The sequence below is a fragment of the Carassius gibelio genome, chromosome A4, assembly GCF_023724105.1.
Source record: "Carassius gibelio isolate Cgi1373 ecotype wild population from Czech Republic chromosome A4, carGib1.2-hapl.c, whole genome shotgun sequence".
Classification (NCBI taxonomy): domain Eukaryota; kingdom Metazoa; phylum Chordata; class Actinopteri; order Cypriniformes; family Cyprinidae; genus Carassius; species Carassius gibelio.
In genome coordinates, this window is record NC_068374.1 from 27,832,844 (window position 1) to 27,860,243 (window position 27,400).

Consider the following 27,400-nt stretch of genomic DNA (forward strand, 5'->3'; position numbering starts at 1 on the left):
AAATTCATTTTTGTCCAGATATATTATAAAAAAAATGTAATTCATACCTTCAATGAAAACACATGATAATGTGCATATTTTTCATTTCTGAATTCAAGTTTATTTTGATATTTTTGAGTCAGGTCAAGTCACCTTTAATTATATAGCGCTTTTAACAAAACAGATCATGACAAAGCAACTGAACAGCATTATGTCAATAATTGTTCATAATTAAATTCAGTGATGTCATAATCTAGCTCAGTTCAGTTTAAATAGTATCTATGCAATCAAGTCAACGGTATCGCTGTAAATAAAGTGTCCCCAACTAAGCAAGCCAGAGGCAACAGTGGCAAAGAACCTCTAGTAAGTGCCATGAATCCAGCAGTTCAATTCCGGGCGGCAGCAAAAAGTCAGATTGTGCAGAAGAATCATCTGTTTCCTGTGGTCTTGTGCCGGTGGTCGTCTGAGATGAGGTCTTTACAGGGGATCTGTATCTGGGGCTCTAGTTGTCCTGGTCTCCACTGTCTTTCAGGGCTGTAGAGGTCCTGTCTAGGTGCTGATTCACTATCTGGTCTGGATACGTACTGGATCTGGGTGACTGCAGTGACCCTCTGTCTTGGATACAGACTGGATCTGGTGGCTACGGTGACCTCAGAATAAGAGAGAAACAGACTAATATTATCGTAGATGCCATTCTTCTAATGATGTAGCAAATACATCGGTAGTTATGGGAAGTGTCCCTGGCTCCGGTTTTCCAAATTAATGCAGCCTAAAAATCCTTTAACGGATTTGAAAATTAGAAATGTGTTAGTGTGTTATGTGTAAGCAAGGTTAAAGAGATGGGTCTTTAATTTAGATGTAAACTGACAGAGTGTGTCTGCCCGAACAATGTTAGGTAGGTTATTCCAGAGTTTGGGAGCTAAATAGGAAAAGGATCTGCTGTTGATGTTAATATTCTAGGAATTATCAAATTGCCAGAGTTTTGAGGGGCATAAAGTAAAATATGTCAGAGTGATACATTATATATAATGCTACTATCCAGACCCTACAAATTAATTAAATATGAACTTTTATTATATCATTCATATAACTGAATCATGAATAACCATTGTTTTGAGGACATTTACCTCAGAGGACATGCTGCTCGATGAGGATTCGTTGCGACTCTGAGTCTTGAGGAGACACATGCCGCGAAACTCTCCCACGGAGTGAAGAAGAGGTGGAGTTACAAGACTTCTCAGACAGTTGAAGTGTCCAATGAAGTTACGAGATTTGCTCTCAAGCTATTTTAAAGACTTTAGATTGGTTAACAACTTAAAAAATTAACAGACTCACGTGGGGGACTAACCAATAGCATTCTGTGAAATATAAAATTTACAAACAAAATTTGGACATAGGAGGTTTCTGCCCGACAATGACTAATATATATATATATATATATATATATATATATATATATATATATATATATATATATATATATATACACACACTCACCTAAAGGATTATTAGGAACACCATACTAATACTGTGTTTGACCCCCTTTCTGCCTTAATTCTATGTGGCATTGATTCAACAAGGTGCTGAAAGCATTCTTTAGAAATGTCGGCCCATATTGATATGACAGCATTTTGCAGTTGCTGGAGATTTGTGGGATGCACATCCAGGGCACGAAGCTCCCGTTCCACCACATCCCAAAGATGCTCTATTGGGTTGAGATCTGGTGACTGTGGGGGCCATTTTAGTACAGTGAACTCATTGTCATGTTCAAGAAACAAATTTGAAATGATTAAAGCTTTGTGACATGGTGCATTATCCTGCTGGGATGGGTACATGGTGGTCATAAAGGGAAGGACATGGTCAGAAACAATGCTCAGGTATGCTGTGGCATTTAAACGATGCCCAATTGGCACTAAGGGGCCTAAAGTGTGCCAAGAAAACATCCCCCACACCATTACACCATCGGCCTGCACAGTGGTAACAAAGCATGATGGATCCATGTTCTCATTCTGTTTACGCCAAAATAATGATGAAGATGAAGTGTGCAATTTTCACAATTATAAATGTCAACACTAGTGTGATGAAATCACTTACTATCCTTGTCTGTGACTGTGTGGGTTTAATATGACAGTCTAAACCAGTAAGTTGAAATATTTTGTATAAATAATTTAAAATCATCCAGAGCCCTTTTTATTTTATTTTTGGAGGGAAGAGTGTATGGTAACTGACATAATTGTTGCTTAACTTGTTATAAACCCCAGAACATCCCAGACCACAAACTACTACACGGGGGGTGTCAGGCATAACTGTAACACACACCTCTGCACTTGTGGTGCACCTGGATTCGTGACATCTCCACTGTCAGTCTGTCTCCCTCGAAGCTGCTCGCAGACTGTCAGTATTATTATCTGGCTTCCTGTCACTGTAGACAAGTGATGACACTTCCTGAGCGTTGAGTTTACAGTACACCCCCTCTGACCTGTCAGTCCCGGTAAAATACCTGATAAAGTAAAATACTGCTGTAGAGAAGACTGCGACCATTAGTTGACGGTAAATGTTCACACCAAAACACAGTTTTGATATTTGTGACAAAATTCTAGCTTAGTAACTCAAACAGGGTTTGAGAAAGAAGTTTTTTTATTTAATTACATCCAAAACTATATGCAAGTATAAATGAAGGGAAGCTATAAATTCACTAAAATATTTTTTTATATAGCCTTAATAAAAGAAGATAATAAATGCACTTTTGTGTATGGCTAAGCCACACTGCTCATGCAATACATATCTGAGCCTGTTTGAATCAAAATCTGACCACTGAATACAAAACAGACACCTTTAATGGTTCTGGTCTATTCCCTGTCTTCACAGTCTTACCAGTCTGTACCCCACCTCGAAGCAAATGCAACGGTTGCGTTTTTGAGAACATCTTTCTGTTCCCGGCACGACATGAGCAGGCCTGCTCTGTGCTACACCAGCCTCAGAGATGCATCTGTACTCTCACACACACACACACACACACACACACACACACACACAGAGAGATTCAGAGGTGTGAGTGTGAAAACCCAGAGTGTTGGTGAAAGGTTACTAGATAAGAGAACAGTGACTGTCTCAACAATGACATACTGCACTCTTTCATTGTGTCTCTCTGTTGCTCAATTTCATCCTTTGTACGGAAAAAGGTGTTGATATTAGGGCCAGTACATGCTAAAATATATGGCTTTTATTAGTCTTATATGAGTCAGAGTCTGCTAAGGGTAACGGTAATGGTACAACAGTTCTAAAAAGTGATTTTTATATACAAATAAATAAGTAAAAAGTAATAAATCCTAAATAATATTAACTATAATAATATTTTTTTTATATTACTTTTTGCAGATAAATTGGTCAAACTCCTTGGACATTTTTGGTTTCCATTTTTTGAGTCGAGAAGATTTTTCCCGGCTCACAAATACCTTTCTTTAGGCCAAAATGGGTTTCCACAGTGATGTGTTTGTGGAAAAAGGGTATAAAGAGCAACAGGAATTTCCGCTATGTGTGACCAAGCAAGTCAAAAATAAAATAAAATAAAATAAAAGCATTTTGGTGTGCATTAACACACTATTAACTCAATCACAACTTCAACCGGTTATCTGTACTTGGCTGTTGATGCTTTGGGCTGAATATTATCTATTCTGGGTAATCCTAAATTAAGCTGTGAGATGATGGTGTTGATTGCCAGCAGTCTTGCCAAGCTTCTTAAAGGGGTGAAAAATTGTGATAAAGTGGGAATATCCAGTGGAGGTAAAGGGTCTCGCAGCAGGCGGGTGGGGCTGGCAAACGCTGGCAAAGTGCTGACAAGCCAGAGGAAAGATCTGAAGAGCAATTGCAGACCGAGCACAATAAAAACCTCAATATCATCTCTAAAGGAGGTATGCTTATATTGTCGGCCGTAAAATGCAATCGCTCACCTATGCTGAGCTTATAGTCACGAGTTAAGTGCATTTACACAACACGTTTGGTTCTCCGGATGCTTCATTTTCAGATCGCCCGGTTCATGCATTAGGGGTGAGAAATGCTGTTAGACAATCCTAAATAAGATGTCACGAACAAAAAAAAGCAGCATGGGATATGTTGAATTCGAGGCACAGAGGACCACATAGCTCTTCTTGACTGTGCAAACAAGCCAATAAAATCGTCCACACGACCAGCAATTACGCACATATATGACACCCCCCCGCCAAACAAATGAAACTACAGGGGGTTTGACAGACACCGTAACACTTTGGTATGTATTATGAATGACAATCTGCATCAAACCGGCCCAGGAGGGTTGTTTATGTCATATATGTCCTTACCCGAGACCCCTTTGAACCCTGAGATTCAGCGGTCCACTTCTCGAAAATGCTTTCCCCTGCACCACAGGCCCAACCACACACATACAGTGATTTATGAGCATCTGTCAGAGCTAATACGGCCTGTTTTACATGCTCCCTACCAAGCAAAAACAAAGCCAGACTCATCCGCCAGCATTCCCATCTTCTTTTTCTGCCACAATGGTCCTCCTAAATAACAGACAATGCACTTTCCTCTGAAACATTGAATGTATGGAGCACAGCTGCATGACTAATCTGCATAAAATGCATTTGTAGGCAGATACAGGGCTGTCTGGAAGAGAAAAGGCAGACATATTGCATGCTTTACGTTGCAATTCTTCAGTCTTCCTGGTTAGTCATGTCTCTATAACTACTCTTTATTGGTCAGGCATCTGAAGTGTCATTTAAAAAAATGCAGATGAGGTGTTTAATGGTCAATTGCAGAGCTGGGATCCACAGAAGCAATTCTTCAGAATCCAAAAATGGAAGATAGAAAGAAATGTGTATTGTTTTGTCTATTACTGCTGTATAACTGTACAATGAACTATTACAAATTGTTTGTGTTTTTCTATTTTAAAGGAATAGTGCACCCCAAAATGAAAGTTTGCAAAATGAAGGCATTTTAACTTTGAACCATCACTTCTAGCCTAAACAAATTCCTTCCACTTCTGTCCCCTCACATCAAAATGTGTGCACATTTCTCTTCCGATTTAAAAAGATGACTTAATTTTAGATAGAGGACTTAGAGGTTTAAAGTTGAATTTGTTGATTACAAACACACAGCTTTTTATGTTATTGTGATTTTTAAGTTAGCTGTTTGAACTCTCATTCTGATGGCACCCATTCACTGCAGAGGATGCATTGGTGAGCAAGTTGTACTGTAATGCTAAATTTCTCCAAATCTTTTCAGATGAAGAAACAATCACTTTAATATCTTGGATGGTCTCATGGTGAGTACATTTCCAGCAATTTTTCATTTTTGGGTGAACTATTTCCTCTACTCCTATTATAAAAGCATCTGTTAAATGCATACATGTATATTCTGAGATGTGGAGAGAAAAAAATGGAGTTCATATTAAGATCAATGACTCTGGAATCATGGCAAACCAGTTAGAGAAATGTTAGAGATCTAATATGAAACTCACTTGTTATAGATCACGGGGGTCTTTTGATAAAAGGATAAAAAATATGAAAAAATCAATCAAAAGTATATCTGTTTATTCTCAATGCTGACTAACAACTAAGATACAGTATAAAGATATCTCATTTGTAATTTTTCTCTCTGAAAACAAACAATTCATAATAAACACCCACTAAACTACGCCAGCTATCTGGTATTGAATTAACACTATATTAGAACATTATATATGCCACTATATTCAAAACATGCCTCCACAAACACTGTAAAAAAACATCCATCCATCCATCCATCCAAACCCAACAAACAAAAAAACAGTATTCATCACACCTTACAGGAGTTGTGTAAATATCTGGTCTATATGTCACTACCAGTGCTGCTTCATTAAGAGCCCTAATGATAATGTTAATTAGGGGTTTCTCAGCCACAATCACCAGTCAAATATATGCATCAGACAATAAGGAACAAGGGAAGATACGTATTATGTACCATGAAGTGTTTACAGTCCACATACAGGCGACACAGACATTAATGCAACTCTGTCATGCAGATAGACACTATTCTATAATTAATTTGCAAAGAATATTACAGTCAATTTCAGGCAAAATATGACCCAATTTTAAGTGAATCTGAATAATTATTTCTATGTACTATAAAACGTATAAGCATACTATATAATTCCAAATATGATTTTATCTTAAAAGGTGTTAATGTAAGTGCATATAGAAAAAAGTGATTACCCACAGTACGTGAAATAGTAACTGAATAGGATTCACTGGTCTAGAAATTGTTCTTCAGTTAACGTTATGCTGACATCTACTGGATGGCAGCAATTTGGATGTTGTTTCAACAATTAGCAGATGTAAACCGTTTTCAAAAAGAATGTGATGGCAAAAAAATTAATAAATAAAAAAACTCACTAATTTATCTTCCAACGTTGAGATTTTATGGACTTGAAAGGTGTGATTGTTTGTCTAGTTTAACTTCATTTATCTGAAAAGAAGAGGCAAGTAACGCACGTGCACAACGCTCTGTTTATGGCGTCATCCAAAAGCCAGTTTAACCACTGGTGCCCTCTAGAGGACGTTAATTATTTTTTTTTTATTTTAAAAGATTATAAAATAATAATTCATAATTAAAGTCTGATAACTTTAAGAGATTAGTGTTTTTGTACCAAATAAATTACACGCATTCATTCCACAAAAGTGAATTCTTAAGACCTTCTTTGCTAACAAGTTACTATACGGACTACAACTACCACAAGGATGTGAGTTTATGTACCTGACGAGACAGACATCGGGTTGTAGTCCATTTACAGCAACTTGCAAATTCTTAGTTGGGGGTATATATATAAACTTAGCTTATCAATTTTAACAAATAACATTTGATGTGTTTAAAACTAGATTTTAATACAAGTTAAATTTTATGTTACAAAATAATCTGTAAAAGAGACAGTACCATTTTCCAAGTTGCTTATCTTTTTTTTTTTTTTGGTACATCAACATAATTCAAACATTCTTTGATTTTAGGTAGAAACTTTAATGGCAGGATTTCCAATATACTGGTAACTGGTAGTTTAAATCTTTCTGCTATGAAAAACTTACAGTAGTATTAGAAGACAAGAGAAGCACTTTGTTTAGTGATGTTTTCAATGTTTATTGATACACAAATGAAAATATAAATGTAAACTACTAGGAATATAAAATACATGTAAAAAAAATCAAACACGGTCACAAAAATAGATTTGTAAACACTGTCAAATGGAAATTAAATATGTGGACAAGCAAGTTTAGTATAAATAAACACTGAAGATGAAATATGTAAGCAATAATCTAGAGCAGCTGTTGCCGTAAAAAAAAAAGACATTTTTTTGTGATAAATAAATAACTAAATATGTCTTATTTCTGAATAAGTGACTGGGAAGTCATAAAAAAAATTCACCATACCCTTCCACAACATTTACTTTACAATACCGTTTCATTCATTGATTGTGGGTAGTTTGTAAGGCAAACCAAGAGGGTAAATTCAAAGAAATTCTTTGTATTCCCCAAAAAACTTCATCTGCACCACGAAAACCACCTCTTTAGGGAAATGCACTCAAACTACATTAAGAATGTTTCTTAAAAGTGAATTTCACCAAAGTGTTGCAGCTGTTTTTGCCTACAGGCCTGAATTCATCCAGCCCAGTGCCAGCAGCAAGACAGAGGCAACGCTGAGAGATTCAGCACCCAGAGCAGCTTTCCCTGAACATAATACAAAACAATGGTAAGAAAGATCAACATGAATAACGGTTACATTTGTAGAACTGCATCTATGACCACGTGAAATTATTTCAATTCTTGCATTTTATATATACCTTAAACTATGCAGAACTTCAGATATCATTTTGTCAGTACCATCAACATGATTAGGGTTGGAAAATGATGAATGAGGTGGATAAAAATGAAATCCTTACTGATAAGTAAAAGACAGTATTCACCTTGCACTCTGATTTGTGATATGGGTCCATCACCTCCCTCACAGCGAGCTCGGACCTCTATGATGTAATCGCCTGTCTCTGGCATGGGAAAGTTAATGTAGTGTTTGCCTGTGGTGTAAAGCTTCCCATAACGCTCTCCTTCCTTCCTGAACAAAATCTGAAAGAAAAATACAAAGGGTTATACATGCAATATTTCCAAGGCATCAATACACACTCAAAAAAGTAAATCAATAAATTAAATTAATAGAGGATGAATTAAAATAAAGAATTTTAAAATAAGTATAAATGGTATAAATGATAAATAAACATTAGGATTTTTTTAAATAAAATAAAATAAAATAGTAATTAAATAATTTCAAATAAAATAGCATAAATAATCAAATTAAATACAGTAAAAAAAAAAACATTAATGAAAATAAAGGCATTAAAAATGTTCCAGAAATAAAATAAAACACAATTTAAATAAGGATATAAAAAAAACATAAATAAAATAAGCATTAAGATTAACAAGAAATTAAACAGAATACCAAGTTAAATACTCACCTTGTATCCCTCCACATATGACTCATTCCAGTAGTTATAGATGTGATCCCAATATAGATAGAGCCATTTGCGACTAAAGCTGACATATTTGTAGACTCTCAAATGGGGACTTGGGGCTGGAAAGATAATACACATATATTAACAGCAGAGGTGGGTAGTAACGAGTTACATTTACTTCGTTACATTTACTTGAGTAATTTTTCGGGGTAACTAATACTTTTCGGAGTATATTTAAAGATGGGTACTTTATACTCTTACTTGAGTAAATTTTTTGGGAAAATCTGTACTTTTACTTCGTTACTGTGGCCGACGCCCCTCTCGTTACTTTATCTTAAAGCAATAAATGTTATAAATGCTTCAGTTTATTCCAAACACGCCGTCTACTTTTCTCTTGGCAATGAGCGATGCCCATTCGCGAATGATTCATTCTTTTGAGTCAATTCTGTTCAAAGGCTTGATCAAACCAATTGGCAAACGAGTGAATTGGTTCATGAATCAGTTTGAATGAGTCGTTCAGTTCCCTGCTTCACGAGCTGAGCGTCTGAAGCGGTTCACTCAGAGTTGTAATGTTTAAGAATATCAGCAGCGCTGAAAACGGGGCTATGGAACTGCACTGAATTGAAAGCAAATCTACAAAGGCTATTATTTGCTTGCGATGGAGATCCTTATTAGATGAACACCACGTGTGCTGTCTACTGTTTAACAGGTAGGCCTAATAACTTGGGCTACATTCGATTACAGTACACGATACCACTGTGACATTAGTTTGTTGTACGTGTGTGGCTTATAACAGAGGGGAGTCAAGTTGAATGCAGCTTCCAAAAGACAAACAAATAGCCGATTAAGATTTTATTAATTTTAATCAAATCACACCGGTGCGAGTACGTTCAACAAGTCATATCAGCTGCTAAATTCAGATCTGTGATAGCTTGCTGGCGCTGAGCCAGAGACAGAGTCATCGCTAAAATGCCGGTGCTTCCTTCACTCGCTCACTGAATGGAGTCCTCTTTCTGGCGAATTCTCTCGTCAGAAACAACAAAGTGCAGATGTGTGTACGAATCTATAATTAAGATATTGATTTCATAGTGTTAACAGTTTCAGTGATTTTAATGGGAATTTCTGAGAGTGATTGAAATCTAGACATTCAGTGAAAATGATCTTTAATCATGTAGATGTTATTTGCTCTCTTTCTGAACAATGAAAGATTAGTAGCAATATTTATATCACATTAACTTTCAATGTTAAATTCACATTAAATATAAAGTCAGTCATATTAAAAATATGTTATGGCATGACACCTATATTTGTTACTTAAGTAAACAGACAGGGTTTTATAATAAATTACATAAATTGGAGTAAAGGCTGATGAAATATATACATTTATACACACACACATACATTACATACATTTTATCTATTTATCTAAATAAAAATAGGCTCCGTATATATGACCCAAAGTAACTAGTAACTAACTACTTGAGTAGATTTTTTATCCGATACTCTTTTACTCTTACTCAAGTAACTATTCAAGACTAGCACTTTTACTTTTACTTGAGTAAATATTTCTAGAATTACTTTTACTTTTACTTGAGTAAAGTTTTTGGGTACTCTACCCACCTCTGATTAACAGTGCATTTAAGATACTTCAAGCCTCTCATTTCAAATGGGAGGTCTGTATATACCTATAATCTGGGCATGTTATCTAGAGAAGTGCAAATCTCATACGTGGTCTCCTGGTGAACATTTCACAGTGCTCGCTGGGTGGGCCGAGCCCAGCTCCGTTGAATGCTCGTACCTCTATGAGGTAGTGGGAGTCAGGCCTCATGTTCTCCAGGCGTGTTTGGTTAGTTGTTCTATGCACAAGGACTCGAGAGGCGGCAGCCTCATTATCATCGTACTTCCTCCAGTAACGAATCTGGACACCAAATGAAGGGACATGAGGATCAAAATTCATTATTATTCCTTCCTATTCCACTCAGGACTCACCTGGTATCCATCGACCCAGTTTGGCGGTGCCTGGTAGACCGGTAACCACCAGACCAAAGCTTCTGTAGCAGTGACCTGGCGGGCATAGACGTCTAATGGAGCTTCAGTCGGTGCTAGTAGAGATATTAAAGATTATTGTAAAAAAAAATGTTTTTTCTCAATTAAGAGCAAATAAAAATAAATCTATAATTAAATTTATTAATTAATGATGAATTAAAATACTCATTAGTTAAAGGTTCCATTAGATTAAATTAATTTCAATTAAATTAAAATTGTTATTGTAGGTGCTCACTTTGACCTGTATCTCAGTGTCTGGGGCCATGCTCTCTTTGTAGACGTAGCGTCTAGTCTCGGGATCCTCCACAGTCGCCCATTTCCATTCAAAATCCTCATGCTGCTTAAACGCTTAGACGTAGCCAAATTTTTTACCAAAGAACTGAGGCTTTACAGGCTGCAATGAAATTAAGTAAATGAAAGACATCAGAAATTTGACACTGACCTCTTCTCAACAAACATAGCATAAATACAGTAGCATATGAACAACACGTACAGTCCAGGTCACGATTGTATTGTATTTTTTTTTTACATTTTTTTTGCATAGTATATAGTAGGGAAGTATTTGATTTTGGATGCAGCATTTTTTAAGAAAATTATTGTTTTATTCAGAAAGGATGCATTAAATTAATCAAAAGTGACATGGAAAGATATTTATAATGTTACAAAAGATCAAATAAATACTGTTCTTTTGAACTTTCAAGCCATCAAAGAATCTTTAAAAAATGGATCACGGTTTCCACAAAAATGTAGAGCAAATTAACCGTTTTCAACATTAATAATACTAAGAAGAAATGTTTTTGAGCACCAAATCAGGATGTTGGAATAATTTCGGATGGATCATGGGAGATTAAAAACAACTGAGTAACGGCTGCTAAAAATTCTATTTTACCATCAAGAATAAATTTAGAATTAAAATATATTAATACAATTTTTAAATGGTAATAATATTTCACAATATTAGTGTTTTTAAGTTTATTTTATATCAAATAAATACACTCTAGGAGAGCATGTCAGAGATTTCTTTAAAAAAAAAAAATCTTACCAATCACAAATTATGATATGATATAATATAATAGAATATTTTTATAATTAATTATTATAAGCCATTTTTATAAAAATTCTAAACCACTCGTAGCTCCCTTCATCCTCGTACTGAACGTTAATCAGGTGCAGTAAAGCTCCATTCATGCTGACCTCATAGTTGGGCGGGAGATCAGCGTCTAACTTCCTCCAGCGGATGTGTGGGAGCGGACTGAAAGGTAAACATTGAGCTTATACTGTATGGTTGAAAACAACACCAAATCTAATACTATTAAGTAAATGACTATGAATCACTAACAAAATAGTACAGTTGTGTTTCTATGTTTAATGGACATGTACAATGATTATACCCTCATATTCTCTGAAATACTTCAGGGTAGCCTGTAAAGATTATGGTAAATGAATAGTGTATCCATTCAGTACCATTGTGTTTTGTTTATCAAAGGACCATGGCATCAGTACCATGGACAGCACCTGCATTTGTTGACTCACTTTCCAAGGGCAAAGCACTCCAGAGTGATGTTCTGATGCACCAAAGCATAAGTCTTGGGAAATTTCACACGGATTTCAGCAGGATACCGCTTCACCTCCTCTGAGCAAAGGGCAGAGAAGAAAAGGTAGGTCATTAATTGACCTTTAAAAACAACAGTGGTCTCAGAAAGGCAATTAATGCGCAAAAATCTTGCTATTATGGGTAATTTTACAGTGCTCACTCTCTATTTGTGGAATCAGAGAAATCGGCATGCTGAAAACACTCTTGCCGATGGTGGGGCTTGACACGAAAACAAGAATAATTCCCAACATCAGACGCCTCGACCTTAGCGATGTACAGATTGCCAGTGGTCTGTGACACGAAACGCCTCTGGTCTGGTATGATGAAGTTGGGGAAGTCGTTGTAGATCCAGCGGAACATCACCTCACCTGAGAGAAAAACCGACAATTGACAGAAATCTGATTTCGGTTGCTGGAAGGAAAGTGGAAATGTGCATTCCTTTTGATTAAAGCACTTTATTTTACTATGTACCTCTATGATTGTTGGTTATCATGCACTCTGAGAAAAAAAAGGTATAAAAGCTGTCACTGGGACAGTACCCTTTAAAAAAAAAAAAACACCTTTGCACCTTATGTAACCCTTATATGTACCTTAAAGGCACAGCACATAATTGTATCTAAATTACAACACATTCATACCTAAATAGCACATATTAGTACCTTTTTAAAAAGTGACAGCTTTTTGTATCTTTTTTTCTGAGAGTGTTGTATTTTTTAAAATAACTTAATAACACTTTACAATAAGTTTAATTATTTAACACTGGTTAATGCTGGTTAACATTGTACTGTATAACAATGGAAAACATGTTATTTACAACATCAGTATTTATTCATCTTTATTTACATTAGTTAATAAAATAAAACTCTTTATTGTTAGTACATGTTAGCTCAGGTTCATTGAATTATATTAACAGATACAACTTTTGATTTTCATAATGATTGTTATTTCATGCTAATTAATATAGTTAATTAATGTTAACAAATGGAACCTTATTTTAAATAAATTCAAAGAATTCTCTCAAATATTATTTGTTATTAAATATTGTGCTAATATCATTATTATTATACCTTGCTAGGTTATTATAAGTGGCACTGAAACTGATTTTTATGAAAAGGTTACTCTAGAAACTGAAAATTGTATTTAGATTTACTCACTTTGTTGAATATTATGTCACAAAGTTGTATTATTTAAATTTATTTAAATTAATTTATATTATTACATTTTAATGTACATTTTACTTTACTGTTAAATGTACAATTGTCTCCAAAACCTTAATCTTATGTAAATCTTTATTTCGCTTTTTTTTTTCAGTGCTGAGACCAGCATATCAAATAGAATCACAAAAGTTTTTTTTTCTTTCTGCTTTTTATCATGGTGCCACAAAAAGGTTGTATGAATATACTATGGCACTGCTAATCAGAGATTTTAAAACAAAACACTTAAGTATTAGTATCACTTTGTTAAACTGTGTTTTACTTGGGGATGTGATCATGTCTGGTTTGTGAGGTGATCATGTCTTACTTGGATAGCGAGAGGGAGGAGAACACAGCAGTACCGCTCCCTGTCCCTCCTTTACATGCACCGGCTCTCTCTCGTCTGTAGAGAACTGGTTTATGTCTACAGTCCGAAAAAGAAGGAGAGAAAAAAGAAACAACTGAGGACAGAATATGATAAAACAGATATCTGAAAACAATCTAGTCTTTACAAATATAAGACTGTATCTGTATCTGTCTTTTTATTGTGTGTTTTAGGAAAATACATCATACAGACATAATTTTTACAGGTTCACAATGAACATTAATTTGGTATTAACTAAAATAATTCACACAAACATACACACATAATCTAAATAAATAGTTCACCCACAAATGAAAATGACCACACATTTAAAATAAAACACACACACACACACACACATACAGATTCAGTTCCTCACCAGCCAATAAGAAGAAGTAAGAAAGAACACACAGAAGTATGGCTGGGGTCACCATCTTGATCTAACAGTTAAAAACCAAACCTGAGAAAGAGAAAAATAGAAAGAGTGTGGGGGGGGGGGGGGGGGGTTGAAATGTTTTTTTTGTTGTTGTTGTTTTGTTTTTTAGCTGCAGTGTTATAGCTGCTGAAAGCTGCATTGTCTCACTCTGATGTGCAGACTGTAGCAGATTGTGTCCGAATTGAAAACAGCAACAATTTATCACATCCTACCAATGTTAAAAGTGAATCAGCATTCTACACCTTCATGATCATGTTTACACCCACAAATGGGTGCAACCACCACTTCAAATGTAACGCATAAAGGAACAGTAAATCTTATCATAAACACATGCATGCATACTCACACAATGGCATATTTTAAAGATTATAAATACAATCTTTGCTAACACATTCAGCATCACATCTTTGCAGCCACTGCACTTTCATACAGGGTGAGCAAGGAGAGATGGTGAACATCTGCAGCCTAATCCATTCATCATACATCTCAAGAACATGTTTGGCCATCCATCTATCTAAACAAATGTATTTGCAGCAAGTTATGCATGTGGTACTTGAATGCATGGTATTTTCACCAATCTCTTATAATCTCATTGCATCCTCATTGCATCCTCTGATCTGCTTTATCTCTTGCCCTGCACATTCATATTTAGGTCACTGCATGCCTATTGTAAACTCATACTAAGGGATGGCAGTAAAAATCTACCATCTGATCTAAATGATCTTACACACTGAAACCCATGGATTTACATTTTCTTTGAACAGAGCAATAAAAATCATATCTGAATTTCACTGTCCTTTTTCCTTATTTGTTTGAAATAGGCTATTATAATTACAGCTTGGAGTGATCATAACAAATGAAGTGTATTTTCAAGCACTAAGAAGTCTTATAACTGCGTCATTGATGATAACTCGTTAGCGCAGCCCTCCGACAAAACACTGGCATTACAATCTCTATCCTCTCTCGCCAGGAAACCGAGGACTAACTTCTGTCCCGTTTCAACTTTAGGCAAGTAAATATCATATAATTAACTCGCATCTCAGCTTGTTTCATCATAACAATTAGCAAGTTTATTGATATGTTAAAAATTCCTTATATAGCCTTTGTAGTTTGTATGAATTTCCACTCATTAATTATATTTTTTAATAATACCTGTAATATATATTTTGTTTATTTATTTTATGTATTTCTTCTTATTATTATTTTAGATATATGTAAAGGAATGACATCAGCAATATCAGCACTCATCCACCCGGTTCTTCTGCATTGCGGTATTCCCAAACTGCGCGGAACACCTTCATCCGGACTTTAGCATGCAGAATAAACTCCTGAAGGTCATAGACAGATCACATTCTCACCAGAAACCCGCGAAGCTTTACATATTACCATATCAGCAGCAAACTTACCGGAAGAATGCGTTTAACCCAGGGGCGTAGCCATCTTTTCAGAAGTGAGGGGGACAAAAATTACACACACACACACACACACACACACACAGATATATATATATATATATATATATATATATATATATATATATATATATATATATATATATATATATATATATATATATAGGCTATATATAAAACATTACGATATAACATTTCTGTAATCTATATAGCCTACTAGTCAACAGTTTTTAACAGTAAGATTTGTAATGTTTTGAAAGAAGTCTCTTCTGCTCACGAAGCCTGCCTTTATTTCGTCCACAGTACAGCAGAAGCAGTAATATTGTGAAATATTTTTACTATTTAAAATAACTGTTTTCTATTTGAATATATTTTAAAACGTAATTTATTGCTGTGATCAAAGCTGTATTTTCAGCATCATTCCTCCAGTCTTCAGTGTCACATTAATCAGAAATCATTCTTAATTTAATGATTATCAATATTTAAAACAGAGGAGTACATTTTCTTCAGCATTTTTTGATGAATAGAAGGATCCACGGATCAGCATTTATGTAATTTATTTTTAATTTTTTTTTAAATAAATGATATAAATTAATATTTGTATTAGCGAGGATTAAATTGATCAAAGACATCATTTTACAAGATATTTCTATTTCAGATAAATGCTGCTCTTCTGAACTGTCTATTCATCAAAGAAACCTGAAAAAAACTTATACTCAGCTATTTTCAACATTATCATAATACAAGTTTTTTTTTTTTTTTTTTTTTCGTTTTTTTGCAGCAAATCAGAATATCAGAATTATTTCTGAATTTTTCTCTAATTTCTAGATTTTAATTGGCTTAGAAATCTGAAGATTTCAGTTTCAGTTTAGTTTCAGTTTTCTTACCAAACTGCTGGACAATAACAAATAATAATAATTTGTTTATATACTACAAACACTTGTTATCACATAATAAGGCAGAATAGTATATACTGCAATAAATGCTATGTCAATTAGCACTGCATTGTTCATATACTTTGTCACCTGCTAGAGATTTTTTTGGACTTGAAAAGAACAAAACCGAAAACATATGTTTTCATGCAGCAATAGCTGGACGCTGTTGTCTATATTAGGAGTTTCCCGAGAGCGCCTCCGGCTTCGAGTATGAATGAAACAAACACACAGTGTTTAGCGCTCTGTGATGTTCATCTCGCCTCGGTCCGAAAAAACATCAGGACATGCGCAGACTATTTTGTCTCTTTGAGTTTAAATCTATATTTATCCACACCATTTATTGAAAACCTCTATACGAACACATTTACCCAAAAAAGTGCGGGGGACGAATTCCCGGGAAGATAAAAGTGTGAGGGACACGTCAAACCAGTCCATTTTTAAAGCATTTATGAATTATGAATTCAAAATCTAAATGGGATTTAAGGTAACAGGAGGCTTATCAACACACATCTGTTCAAATCCAGTAGATTAAATTCTTATTTTTCATTTGAGACTCTCCAGATTCCAGTCCAAGTGAATCAGTCCAATCGGATAAAGAGGCAACATGACTGTGGGTAAAGGCTTAAGGCTGTTTTACTCTTCAGGGCAGCCGAACAGGTTATAATGCATACAACTGTACATGGATTATAACATTTGCGGGAGAGTAAGGTAAGATGAGCTACTGTTTGCTTAAATTGTTCTCTAGGGAAAGAGAATCCACAAATAAATTAAAACTAATAAACCTAATAATATATTGCAGGATTATCTGCTAAATCCCAGGGCCATAGAAATATGATATTTCCTCTAATAATAAATAAGTAAACAAATAAAGAGAAACGAACTTGCCCTAACATAGAGGAAACTGTCAAGTTGCCATTGTTCATAGAAAATATGAACGTTGTTTAGTTACACTATCCATATTTTGCTGCACATTATTAACAGTAATAATAAATCAATGAACAATAAACCAACAACGAGAAGGTTTAGTATTATTTAAATGATAAAAATTAAATAAATATATAGATAAATATATATGAAGTTAGCTTTGACTTTAAAAGTCACTTGAACATGCAAAAAAAAAAAAAAGAAAAAAAGAATGCTTTCTTTAATTTAAGAGAATTAATGTTCATTGATTAAATTAATTCTTATATAAGGAACAAAGTCAAAAACAGACAGATGGTAGTGAAATCCGGAAACCAACATTTATTTTAATTCTTTTATATACAAAATATTTTTTTTCTTGCGATTATATTATAGAGTAAACCATTTCACAGCCTTTCATGCTCTATTTTCATGTAGCTTTCACATTAACCCGAATATTATTTCACACTATGTTTCATTCGTCTTTGCCCCCTCTGACAAAAACTCATCAATATGTTCTGCACCCACACCAGTGCAATCCAGCTTCCTTCTTTGGGGATGCATCCATTTCCTTATTTTTCCTACAGAAAAAAAAAGTCATAAACCTCCTGGTCAAATAGAAAAGAAAACAACAGTGCCATTAAAAGAGTAAGAGCTGATGTGTGTGTGAATTCAGGTGGAACACTGTGTGGTTTTCTGCAGTGGTACCTTACGCATAATCATCTGTTGATTTGTTTTTCAGACTCATGGGGTTCAGGAAATGGGTTGGTGGCACTTTTTAAGCAGGCTTTTTTCTTTTAATCCAAAGTGACTTTCAGCACCCAAATTGTTGGGACAGTTCCCCTAGAGGGCCTTGGGATGTACTGTCATGCTCAAGAGCTCAGTTGTGATTGGATATCTCAGGAGCTTTTCCATTCACGGGACGCCCCGGCATCCCTTTAAGTGTCTAAAATAATTTTGGCTGGAAATTTACAAAGCAATTGTCAGATCTATACATTAAAAAGCAGACAATTCCAAACTAAAAAACTTGATGCAAGTTATTACAAGCTAAATCATGAAAATCTAGGGCCTTGCCAAAAAAAAAAAAAAAAAAAAAAGGCTTGCCTGCCCTATATATACAGTGGACAGACACACATTCATAGCCATCACAAACATTCATTCCATACACACAAATATTTTCATGCATGCCTGCATAAGCCGCACACACTCCAGCCATATTTGAAGACAGCACCACTTCTGATTTGGTGAAGCCCTGATTTCACTACACCCGACAGCTCATAATACTTCATTACATGCAGTAACATGATTTAAAAAACGGTTACATGTGAGAATGTGTATATGTCTGCCTACTGGTATCGCAAATGTTGAGATCTACGGCAAATACCACAGCTGGTTGTTCCCACCGCCGTTATGAGTTCCCATAAATGTGTCAGATCAGACCAATCAACAGCAGTACACTCTTTTCAGAGAAAAGGCAGTATTTTTTTAGCTGTCAATAAGGGGATTGAGAAGCCCCTCACCCCGATTTGAGGTGACTTTTGTGACGGCTGTGTAGGTGACATCATTTCCTTGAATCTTGCGATCTTCGCTCAGCCCTGGATTTGGGTATCACTTGCAGTACTGATATAAAAGAGGACTATCCTCAAAGCTATGAGAGGGAACCGTTTTTTGAGTATAGAATAATGTTTTCTACCAAGGCACTAAGGAACTGTGCTGAGTGGCCTTCATTGCATCCCATACTGAACTACCTCACTGAAAGCAGCGTGAATTCTGGCAACCAAAGTGGGGTCACGGGTGGCTACATGGCAGTCTGGGGGGCTTTCCTTCACAATGACAGTCCTGGATGAAGTGAACCCTTAACTCTTTGAATATATCAATGACTTTTCATCAGGGATAAAACATTGAAAAGGTTTTGTCGTAAATGAAACAAACACAGGGTGCAAAAATAAACACAAGAGAACTAAGAAAAGGATAAAACCACATCTGTGTGACTGTAAAGAGTGCTTGTGTGTCCAAAACATGCTACCTCCCATCCCTGACAACCTGCTTTTTTTAAATCTGTGATTTGTTTGTGTATATTCAAAACCTCTGACGCCTAAGAACAGCTTTTACACGTATTACATACTTCACAACAATGCCCACAAAGACATTGGTGCCTGAAATGTGTATAATACCGATTTGAACACTGACGACAGAATGCAACAGGCATTTGGTGTGAAGCAAAAGTGGGTATCATATAGTCAGACAAGCTTCACGGTCTCCACAACGCTGGCTAAAGGTGCGGTCACATTAGCGATTATCATTATTCGTGCGCAGTAAAGGTCCATTGCATATTCACAATAGTGTAGCAATGCATGAATCACTGCTCACACAGAAGTCGTTTTTTTAATAGTGGTCGACGCAATGAATCTGCGAAAACCTGAACCTGTTGCGAAATCTGTGTGGGGGAATCTTTCGCCCTAATGCAAAATTCTCAATCGCACTGATTCCTACTGAAACGACTGGATTTTGCCTGTGACAATTTTCCGAACAACAGTAAATGTGACCGCACCTTAATGCTGATTCGCCATGGGTGTGACGTCAATAACTGATTCCATGCCAGTCCAAGAGACAAGATGGTGTGATACAATGCCATCTGATGGTAAATTGGGCCTTGTTAATAAAATATAAGTCAATTTATATATTCCTATATGCTCGCTGTAAGATAATACACTCATGTGACTTTCATTCCGACCAATCGCGTTGAAGCTTGGACTGGCCCTCTTCTCGCAATTGTATAATTTCTCAGTCTTTCATTTGGGGTGTTTGTTTGATTTCTTTTGCTGTGTGATGTCAGGGGGTCACAGTGCAATAGAGACTGTTCTCCATATAATGGTGCGACAAGGAGGTGGGGTGTTGGATGGGTCAAAGGTCACGAGGCGTTTCCAGGTAGTTACACAAAGGAGTTCATGGCATTGACTGGAGAAGGAGCCTCTGAACTCTCGTTGCCTTCCGCCGTGTCTTTCTCCTTCTTCCCGCTGTACTGGCCGATGAACGAGCCGTCCTCGTTGAACTGGCCGTCTCCTCCCTCGCCATAATCCACCAGGCTGTCGTCACTGTCGTCCTTCTTGACCGTCCCGTTGGATGGGGTCCGGCTGCCTTTCAAGGGCTTGTGATCCTCTGTGTCACTGATGTAAAGAGTAGAGACAAGGGGGAGGGGAAGGATATTACAACAGCAGTATTTAAACCATTTAAACTAGATAGTGGAGATCGTCCATTTCCAACATGCTGTTTAGTGCAGGTATTTTCCGAACAGTCCTTATATGCGTCTTTCCAAAATCCAAAAGGCAGTAGATGTTCAGAACTGGTCATAACGTGCACTTGGAAATTTGGTAACATACATCACAACGCACAAACCATTTCTCTCAAAACTGGAAAATCATAAAATGATAGAGGATTTCTAAACAAATGGATTAACAGGCATCTGTTTGATTTTCTTCTGTAACTAGGAGATGAATAAATGGGAGATTTTATGCATGCAAGAGTTGCAAAGCCCCTCTTACCTTTCTGAAGTCCTAAACTCCCCCCAAAATTAAAACACACAGGAGGAGCAAATAAGACACACTGACATGTTTGACAATGAGGTTATCACTTTACAATAAAGACAAATGAATACACAGTGACATCATACACAACAAATAAAGGACTTTATGAACAGGACATGTGGAATGTTAATACAAGACAAAAAAACAAACAAGGCTGATGTCAACCATGGTTCTGATTTGGCACTTTCAGAAGCTGACATTGAATTTAATCATTTTAAATATTACAGGGTACAATATATATAATTAAATTTTCCATTTAATATTCCATTTCTCAAATAATTTAATTTATGTCTTGAATTAGCTATTGTTGAGTTGAGACTAATCATCCAGTTCCAATCATATCTGCAACATTGCATCAGCAACAATAATGACAATATGACCAAACATATAAACACAAATATAAAACAATAAATTAAAAAATATTAAATAAAAAAAACGATGACAATAAATATTAATAATGACACAAAACAAAATCATTTACAGAAATAACAACGTAAATTAGGAAGCCAATTGATTTGACACTCTAAATGTGGTAAATGAATGAAAATGTAAAAAATGAATGAAAAATGTGTAAAATATTTGTACAGTCATATAATACACAGCTTTGGTTAAGAATTGTTATAATGCATAAAAAGGTTTGCTCCTGCTTTCCTCAAGCTGTTTTGTGGTGAGGCCAAAGATGTTTACATTCATCTCAGAGGAATGAAAAAATTACGGTCTGAATCCCTGAGCAAGAGGAGAAGCAAGTTTGTCTTCAATGAATGGTGAAATGACAACAACATCACTTTTAATTACCACTGGTGCAATTTAAACGTTTATTTTCCATGATCTCTGACCAAAGTGATATAAATAGCTGTAGATTAAGTCCTACATGTCGTTTTCCTCACCTGTACTCCCCAAATGTCCCATCATCATCTTTCATGGGCTGGATTTCTGGGTCTTGATGGGCATCTTCTTTTTCTTTTACTATAAGATTGGAAAATCAAAAAGTTGTATGGCATTAAAGTTCAAAGGAGTACAAAGGAGTCCACGTGTGTGCAGAATCTTAAATATTTTTCTTATTTTATGTTCCAGATATCTTATGTGGTCTGTTTGCACTGTTTAAAAGATTTCGGTTTCAGCATTAGCACCACACAGATACTTAACCACTGGTTTCAAACATCTCACATCAACTTTGTACAGTCACTTACCTGGATATTTGCCTCCTTTGTTCCTCTTTATAAAGCAAACGATGAGGAGCACCAGGATCAGTAAAGCAATAGCACACATCAGCCCGATAAACCAGCCCTGTGTGGCTATGTCAACCTGCTTGCTAGTCATAGCTGCAAAAAAGGGGACAAAATGAACGAATCCTCAATTTTTTTCATTTTAAATGTATTATGCAGATATATATATATATATATATATATATAAACACCACCAAAAACACAAAATACTGGCATCAACAGTGAAGTAGAAATGAACATGAGTTGAACATCAAGGTAACAAAAAACTCAAGTTTGAAACATGGATTTAAAGAAGTGCATTTTAAAATTCTCTGATGATGTATGAAGACCGCTGTAGGATGTCAAAGAAGAAAGTATGAAAGAAATGGACAAATGTAATTCTGGCATGCATATAAATTTCCATAAACCCATCTGGACTCATGCGTAATTTGTTAAGATTCCAAACCAAAGCTACAGGTAATGTGTGGAACTAAGGCTGGGCGGGGCTTCACGGGTGAGTGACAGGTGAGGTTGATGCTGACGGTCTGCAGACATGCTCTCCTCACCTGGAACTGTAATCAACAGCTCCTCTGTACTGTGGACCGTTGCGTCTGAGTGGTCTTTGGCTACCACCCGAACCCTATAGGACATCCCCGGCTTTAGTCCTCTAATCTGATATGTCCGAGTGCCATTTACATACTCTGTTTTCCAGGGATCTTTACCTGGAGACAAGGGCCGACGGCAAGGCATAGATTATAAAAAATAAAAAATAAAAATAAAAATTGTGCAGGAAATATTTCAAAAGTTATTTTTATTAAATAATTATTCTAAAAGTCAAAATGTATTTCAATATATATATATATTTATTTTTATATTACACAAATTCTATATAATAAAAAATAAATTGGTCTATGAACTTAATGATATTAAACTTTATGATATTAAATAAACGCACAGCAGTAGTGAAACTGTAAGGAGGACAATCTTACTGTTATCAACAACATATTCCACATAAACATTCCTATCCGGCCCCGAGTATTCCCAGCTTATCACAGCATGGTTCTCCTCCACTGAGGAGTTTACACTCCCAAACATCCGACCCGCAGGTGGCGCTGATCAAACAAGGAAAAATACAAGTGATGTGAAAATTTTGAGATTATGAAGAAGTTCATCCTGTATATTTGGATGTCTAGTGGCCCCAGTATTTAATATATAGACACATACACCACAAGTGTATTTACTTTCAATAAAAGTTACTTTCAATAAAATATCTATCATAATTAGTTTGCAAATGCATCTTAATTTGATATATCTAACCCAATGAAATTAACAGATTGTATCTTTTTAGGGTCACTAGAAGATATATATTTTAAATTAGTTAAATCGCCATTGAAAAGATTGGGCTCAACAAGATTGAAAAAAAGCCACGTTCACCGAGGCTGCATTTATTTTTCAGATTTCTTTGATGAACAGAAAGTTCAAAAGAACAGGGCTTTTTGTCTTTACTTTTGTCTTTAAATGTCTTTACTGTCGCATTTGCTGCATTCTTGCTGAATAAAATCTCTTTAAAATAAATGACTGACCCCAAACTTTTGAACTGTGGTGTATAACTCTCATCACTCACTTTTTTAGTTTAAATCGTCTGAAACTCAAATAATGATTGTGATACCTTGTGACATTTTAAAAGGTATAGCATCTGCAGATTCCTGTTCAATACAGTATCACACAAGCATAACAATGAAGGAAAGAGAGAAAAGGTGCCGGGACAGGAGTATTTGTACCCTTGTGAAACGGGGGCTGCAAAAATTGAGTGACAGGGGGGGTTGGTGGTGGTGTAGGGGGGGCTGAGTCTGGAAGAATACAGAGAATAGTGAAACACACAACATGAAACACAAAACATTAGATAGAGAGAAAACAAGGCAGCGAAAGAGAGAAATGCAGATCAAAGTTAACAGCATGCAGGGACATGCAGTTCACCGATGCAATGAGAGCTAGTTACTCTGTGTTTCTGAGAGGACGCTGGGATCGAGGCAGAGAGATCTGGGTTTGTCTTGTCATACGTCCACACTGAAAAACTTTTAATCTCCTTGGCTACTCTAGTTAAAGGGTTAGTTCAACCCAAAAATTCAACTTCTGGCATTTACTCGCCCTAGTGTCACTCCAAACCCATATGACTTGGATTTGAAAATGATTTAAATTATGAATATTTTAACACGGGTCTTACACAATATTCACATTTGTTAACCTCCAAAACTGACAATAAAGGAAGGCCATATGACTCGTGTGATTCGATTGCAATGCTGTGTTGAACAAACCAAAAATTAAGTCGTTGTTCACTGATAATCTTCCTCTGCAGTGAGTTGTCAACTGCAATTGAGTAAATGACCCCATTCAGTTCAATTCATGCACAAATTATTTAGTACAATTTGTGTACTAGAATATCATTGAAAAGAACCAATTCAACTCACTGACTCAATGATTCAGTTGTAGCAATTCTTAAATTCACTGGAGTTCACTGAGTGTAAAGATAATGAGTGAACAATTCAAAAAGTTGCATGGCATTAAAGTTAGAGCTTTTGTACAATGAAGTTCACATGGTAGTTCAAAATCCGTCAATAGTCTCAAGTATCAAATCATACAGTAGGTTTACTGTGACCAAAAGAATAATTATTCCCTGATAATTGTGCCATGCAGTGAGTTGTTAACTCTGAGACTGAATCAATGAGATGATTCAGTTCAATTCATGGATCATCTGAATGAATCAACTCAGCTTAGTCCAATTTGCAAACTTAGACATCACTAAAAAGAACCAATTTAGAAGAGCAATTCATTCGCTGTTCCAGTTCTCGAGTTTACTACAGTATGTGAAAAAAAGTGAATAATGACTATAATTCTGATCTTTATATAAAAGTAGCATATGGCTTCAACAAATTTGAAATATAGTGCACAATCAATATAATATGAATCACTGTAATGGTACTTTTTTGTCATTTTTGGAGTCGACCTGTACACTGTACTGTTTGAGCTGCATTAAGATTAAAACCAACAACAGCATTTACTTTTAGGTGAACTATTCCTTTAAACAGCAGATCTTATAGCTAAGCCCTACTGAAAGCAGTGGGATGGAATTTGCATTTGTTGGTAACGTGACTCTCCATGACATACAGTATGGAGAAGGCTGAGTCAGATTCAAAGCTTTTTGGCCTGAGGAGGTTCATGCATATGTATCTATCTCTTTCCACTGCTACAGTGACTTTCTAGTCACATAGCTGATGCTCAACCAGCATGCATTCTCATCAGCCTGATACTGGTGTTACCTTTTCCCGCCTCTACTGCGGGATGACGAATTAATGCTTCATTGAAGAGAGAGAGAGAGAGAAAGAAAGAGAGACAAAGGTAGAGGGGATATAAATAGCAGCCACCGAACAACCAAAATAGATTGTTTCTAAATGTATTAAGTCACGAAGTTTGATCCTGTTGGAGGGTACAATACAATAGAAAAAAAAATAAAATAAAATAAAACTAATACAAATATTTAAGTTCTACGCTTCAAATAAGACAAAAAATACTGATTAAGAATATGACATGGTGAATAGCGCTTTAAAAAAAAGTGACTAATATTGCCTCACAAAATGAGATTTGTAAGTATGAATAAAAGTATAACAAATTTCTAATATAAATAAACAGACAAACTGCATGTTATGTTTGCGTTAAAACTATTAATCTAGTATGCAACCCTTAAAGCATTAAAAGTATTATGTTGTTAGTCAGCTAAATGTAAATGTAAAAAGTGAAATGTGAAGTTTTGTTCTGCTTGAAATTCTGCGAAGCCACCTGCGAAGCCACCTTTGAGAATAAAATACTGCACCTGGATCCTTGCATACAATCCTGAAAACCTTTCATGGTAAAATCAGTCAGAAAGCTGGTCCTCACCTTCGTCCATGATTGTGACACCCTCTTCTGTGACAGTGGGGCCGTAGCCCTTGACAGTCTTGGCGTTCAAATAGAACTTGTAGCGTGTGCTGTGCTTGAGGTTGTCCAGAGTGACGCTGGTCTCGTTTGCTGCTAGAAGCAGCTCTTTCAGCGGCCCAAGTTCATCTGTTGTGTTGACTACAAGAAGAAGACAGAGTTCACATAGAGAGGATGAAAAGTGTAAGCAATCACCATCATTTTATAAATCAGCAACAAAATTCCATAAAACATGCCTCAGTTTAGACTTACTAGGCTGGTATTTGAACAAGTATCCTGTCAGGTGACCGTTATATTCTACAGGTGGCGCCCACTTCACAACAAGTGAGTCCAGGTTCAGATTTTCAACTTTTAAATCTGCAGGAGGCCCAGGAACTAAAAAAAAAAAATGTATATAGTTTACTCTCCTTTAAAAAATATTTCATACTTTAATAAGTGAGCACATTATAACACTATACCTCCCTCTGGTGTTTCAAATATCTGATTGGGGCTGCTGGGTCCGTCTCCTTTCCCGTTGAAGGCTCTAATGTTGAGGTTGTACTGGCTGTAGGGATGAAGGCCAAGCAGAAGACTCTCCGTCTCATTTTCTTGAAAGATGAGCTCCTGTGGTTTCTTGGGCTCAGGGTCTTGCTTGTGTAGGCTTCTCAAATTCCAGTAACTCACCTACAAGATGGCCGACATCTTAGACCGTTTGAAGCTCAAATGTCAACATCTTTAGGTAGATCTCCAATAATTGGTGAATAATATTAGAGATGTGAATGTTTTTCAGTTTTAAGTAAGTACCTTATATCCATTCAGTCGTCCCTGTACTGTTGAAAGAGGAACAGCGTCCCAGCTCACTACAGCCATCGTCCCATTCTGAACAGAAACTTTTACGTTCTCCGGGGCCATAGTTGGTACTAAGATGACATACATAAATTATTATTATTTGTAATGTAACTAAATTCTTTATTTCTTGAAATCTGTCCAGCATCTTGGATGTACATTTTCAGTGACTGTGTGTCAGCACAAACTCATCTGCCAAAACTGCAGCATTAGCCATCGACATCGTTTTTGTTCATTTAAGTGCACGGCAATCTTCGCAGGAACACACTTTTTGAAGTCCTCTAGCTAGATTAATTCCTGCAAGTCTTCCAGGGAAGTAACCTTGCTAGAAAGACACCACTTTTCAAAAAGGACCCTCTTCTATCTCACAAAAGCTTGGTTGACTGTTTTTGAATGACCGCTTAATCTAGGCTTCAGGGACAAGTTCATACACTCGCAAAACTGCA

At 36.0% G+C, this 27,400-nt stretch overlaps 1 protein-coding gene and 1 pseudogene across 14 annotated transcripts in view; both read right to left on the bottom strand.

The window, feature by feature from the left end:
- Positions 1-7,172: 7,172 nt before the first annotated feature.
- Positions 7,173-15,591, bottom strand: LOC127971080 (contactin-1a-like; annotated as a pseudogene).
- Positions 15,592-17,689: 2,098 nt separating this feature from the next.
- Positions 17,690-27,400, bottom strand: part of LOC127975685 (neuronal cell adhesion molecule) — a 44,059-nt gene continuing 34,348 nt past the window's right edge. For 6 of the 14 annotated variants that reach the window (XM_052579720.1, XM_052579718.1, XM_052579719.1 and 3 more), the window contains 11 exons: positions 26,913-27,028; positions 26,588-26,792; positions 26,382-26,504; positions 26,094-26,270; positions 25,478-25,513; positions 23,942-24,010; positions 23,150-23,272; positions 22,727-22,882; positions 22,146-22,277; positions 21,843-21,921; positions 17,690-20,538 (listed from right to left, as the gene is read on the bottom strand). In XM_052579720.1, the coding sequence (XP_052435680.1) occupies positions 20,304-20,538; positions 21,843-21,921; positions 22,146-22,277; positions 22,727-22,882; positions 23,150-23,272; positions 23,942-24,010; positions 25,478-25,513; positions 26,094-26,270; positions 26,382-26,504; positions 26,588-26,792; positions 26,913-27,028 (1,451 nt within the window). In that variant the 3' untranslated portion in view covers positions 17,690-20,303. Of the gene's footprint in view, positions 20,539-21,040; positions 21,682-21,842; positions 21,922-22,145; positions 22,278-22,726; positions 22,883-23,149; positions 23,273-23,941; positions 24,011-25,477; positions 25,514-26,093; positions 26,271-26,381; positions 26,505-26,587; positions 26,793-26,912; positions 27,029-27,400 lie in introns of those variants that run through there. The other 8 variants (XM_052579757.1, XM_052579722.1, XM_052579721.1 and 5 more) reach the window with 4 other exon arrangements.